Below are 2234 nucleotides of genomic sequence, written 5' to 3' on the forward strand. Positions count from 1 at the left end.
CCCCGTCCCAGCCCCTCTCCCGCAGGTGTTCATCAGCAAGGACCTGGCCCAGCATTTCGGGTACCGCTCGGCTCCCGAGGCGCTGCAGGGGCTGCGTGGCCGCGTGCAGCCGGGGGAGGGTGGTTGTGGGAGGGGTGCGGGTCAGGGGGGGCACGACCACACCCTGCACCCACCACCACCACCACCCCCCCCAGGGCCACGCTGATCTGTGCCTGGGCTGAAGAGGGGGCTGACGCCGTGGGGCCCGACGGGGAGCTGGTACACTCGGACGCCTTCCCCCCGGAGACCCTTGTGGACACGCTGGGGGCCGGGGACACCTTCAATGCTGCCGTCATCTTTGCACTCTCGGCAGGTGGGCATGGCCCGGCATGGCCATGGCATAGCTTGGCATGGCCCGGCTCATCCAGGCAGGGCTGACACCTCCATTCCCCAGGGAGGAGCCTGCAGGATGCCCTCACCTTCGGCTGCCAGATCGCAGGCAGGAAATGTGGAATCCAGGGCTTCGACGGCATTGTCTGAGCTGGGCACCCTGTGCCAGGAGACCCCCCACACTCCCCTGGAGCATGCTACCCTCCCCCCACACCCAGCACCCCCCTACCCCGCTGCCAATAAAGCACCAGGGCTGCCTCCTGTGCCTCCCAGGCTGTGCCTGGCCCCTCTCTGCACTGACCAGGGCCCAGGCAAGCAGTGGCAGCAGTGCCTGTATTTCGCCGTCCCCGCCGGGTTACACGGGCAACCGCACAATCCCGGCCCCACCGTCCTCCCCAGCCCCACTACAGGCTGTGGGGGGTCCGTAGGGACCCCCCCATGACCATGTGCCCTGAGCAGGGCAGGGAGCAGCTGGGGCACTGCACCCCACAGAGCCATGGTGGGGCTGGCACAGCCCTGCCCATAGTGCCCCACTGCCTACCCCTCCCCAGGGTCCCCCCAAACTGGGGCTGCCTCCCCCTCGAGGGCTTCAATCTCGGGGGCTTCCTCCACCTCCATGCCTTCAGCATTGGGGGCTTCATCCTGGGTGGCTGCCTGCCCCCCTGCCAGGCCATGACCTGGGCCACTCACCCCTGCGTCCCCCCTAGGTATCTCCGTGTCCACCCCAGGCACAGCTATAGCTCCTGCCAGCAGCTCCCCGAGTTGCTGCTGGAGGGGCTGCCCTGGGGGTCTGCTCCGGCTGGGCAAAAGCAGCAGCTCGGGGGGGTCAAGCAGCCCATCCCTGCTCAGGTCTTGCCTCTCCAGGGCTCAGTCCACCAGCATGGCCACCTGCAGGGACAGGGTGGGGAATGGGGTGAGGGCCCGGCCCAGGGGCTCTGTGGGGTGCGAGGGCTCATCCCCATGGGACCTACCACATCGGGGTCTGGCCACCCCCCATCCCGCTGCGCCAGCACCGTGCCCAACAGCTGCAGCAGCTCCAGCCCGTCCAGGCATCCGCTCCGGTCGTGGTCGTGCAGCACAAAGAGGTAGAGCAGGGCTGTGGGGCACGGGGTGCCGTGGGACTGGGGCCGTGTCCCTGCCACTGCTGGCCCCCCGGCTCCCCACAGCCTTACCCTGCTCCCGTGTCATGGCCTCCATGTCCTGCTCCGGCGGCCCCAGGTTCCTCACTGCGCTCCGCAGCAGCCTGGGGGTGGTGGGGCTGGGGGTGGGCATGAACCCCCCCCTGCCCCACAGCCTGCCCCAGGACTACTCTGCCCTATAGCTGTCCGCAGGACCACCCTGCCCCACAGCCAGCTGGGCACTGCTTGTGCCCCACACCCACCCATCACCTCCCCCCATGTGCAGACCCCAGGCCAGGGGTGCACGGTCCAGTGGTGTGGGGCTCCCTGAGGGTCAAGGACTCACGGCAGTGTGGGCAGCTCCGGGCTCAGTGGGTCAGTCGTGGCCAGTGGGGCCTCAGGCCTGGCCAGGAGAGGGAGAGGTTACCTGTGCCCCTGGTTGGGGTGCAGCGAGGAGGGGCTGCCTGCCCCAGCCTGGCCTGATGTCCCCACAGTGTCCCACACAGCATCCCCTCCACCCATGGCCCCTGCAGCCCTGTGTGCAACCCTGTGCCCATCAGCCCAGTCCTTGACTGTGCACCCCTCTGTGCCCACCCACCGCTGTGTGCCCCAGCCATGCTTGTGCACCTCACCTGCACCCATGCACCCCGTCTGTGCCTCTGTATCCCCCCTTATGCCTGGGTGCTCATCTGCACCTGCACACCCAAACCACACCTGCGCCCTCCCTCCGTGCCCATGCACCCCCCC

The 2234-nt window shown here is 68.8% G+C and overlaps 1 protein-coding gene across 1 annotated transcript in view; it reads left to right on the forward strand.

Annotated features, from left to right (window-relative positions):
* KHK (ketohexokinase (fructokinase)) overlaps positions 1 to 519 on the forward strand; it is a 3869-nt gene extending 3350 nt beyond the window's left edge. The window contains exons 8-10 of the mRNA XM_010565914.1: positions 26 to 113; positions 194 to 352; positions 434 to 519. Of these exons, the coding sequence (XP_010564216.1) occupies positions 26 to 113; positions 194 to 352; positions 434 to 519 (333 nt within the window). The remainder of the gene's footprint in view (positions 1 to 25; positions 114 to 193; positions 353 to 433) is intronic.
* The last annotated feature ends 1715 nt before the right edge of the window (positions 520 to 2234 follow it).

The sequence above is a fragment of the Haliaeetus leucocephalus genome, unplaced genomic scaffold, assembly GCF_000737465.1.
Source record: "Haliaeetus leucocephalus isolate CR32 unplaced genomic scaffold, Haliaeetus_leucocephalus-4.0 Scaffold197, whole genome shotgun sequence".
In the NCBI taxonomy this organism is placed as follows: Eukaryota; Metazoa; Chordata; class Aves; order Accipitriformes; family Accipitridae; genus Haliaeetus; species Haliaeetus leucocephalus.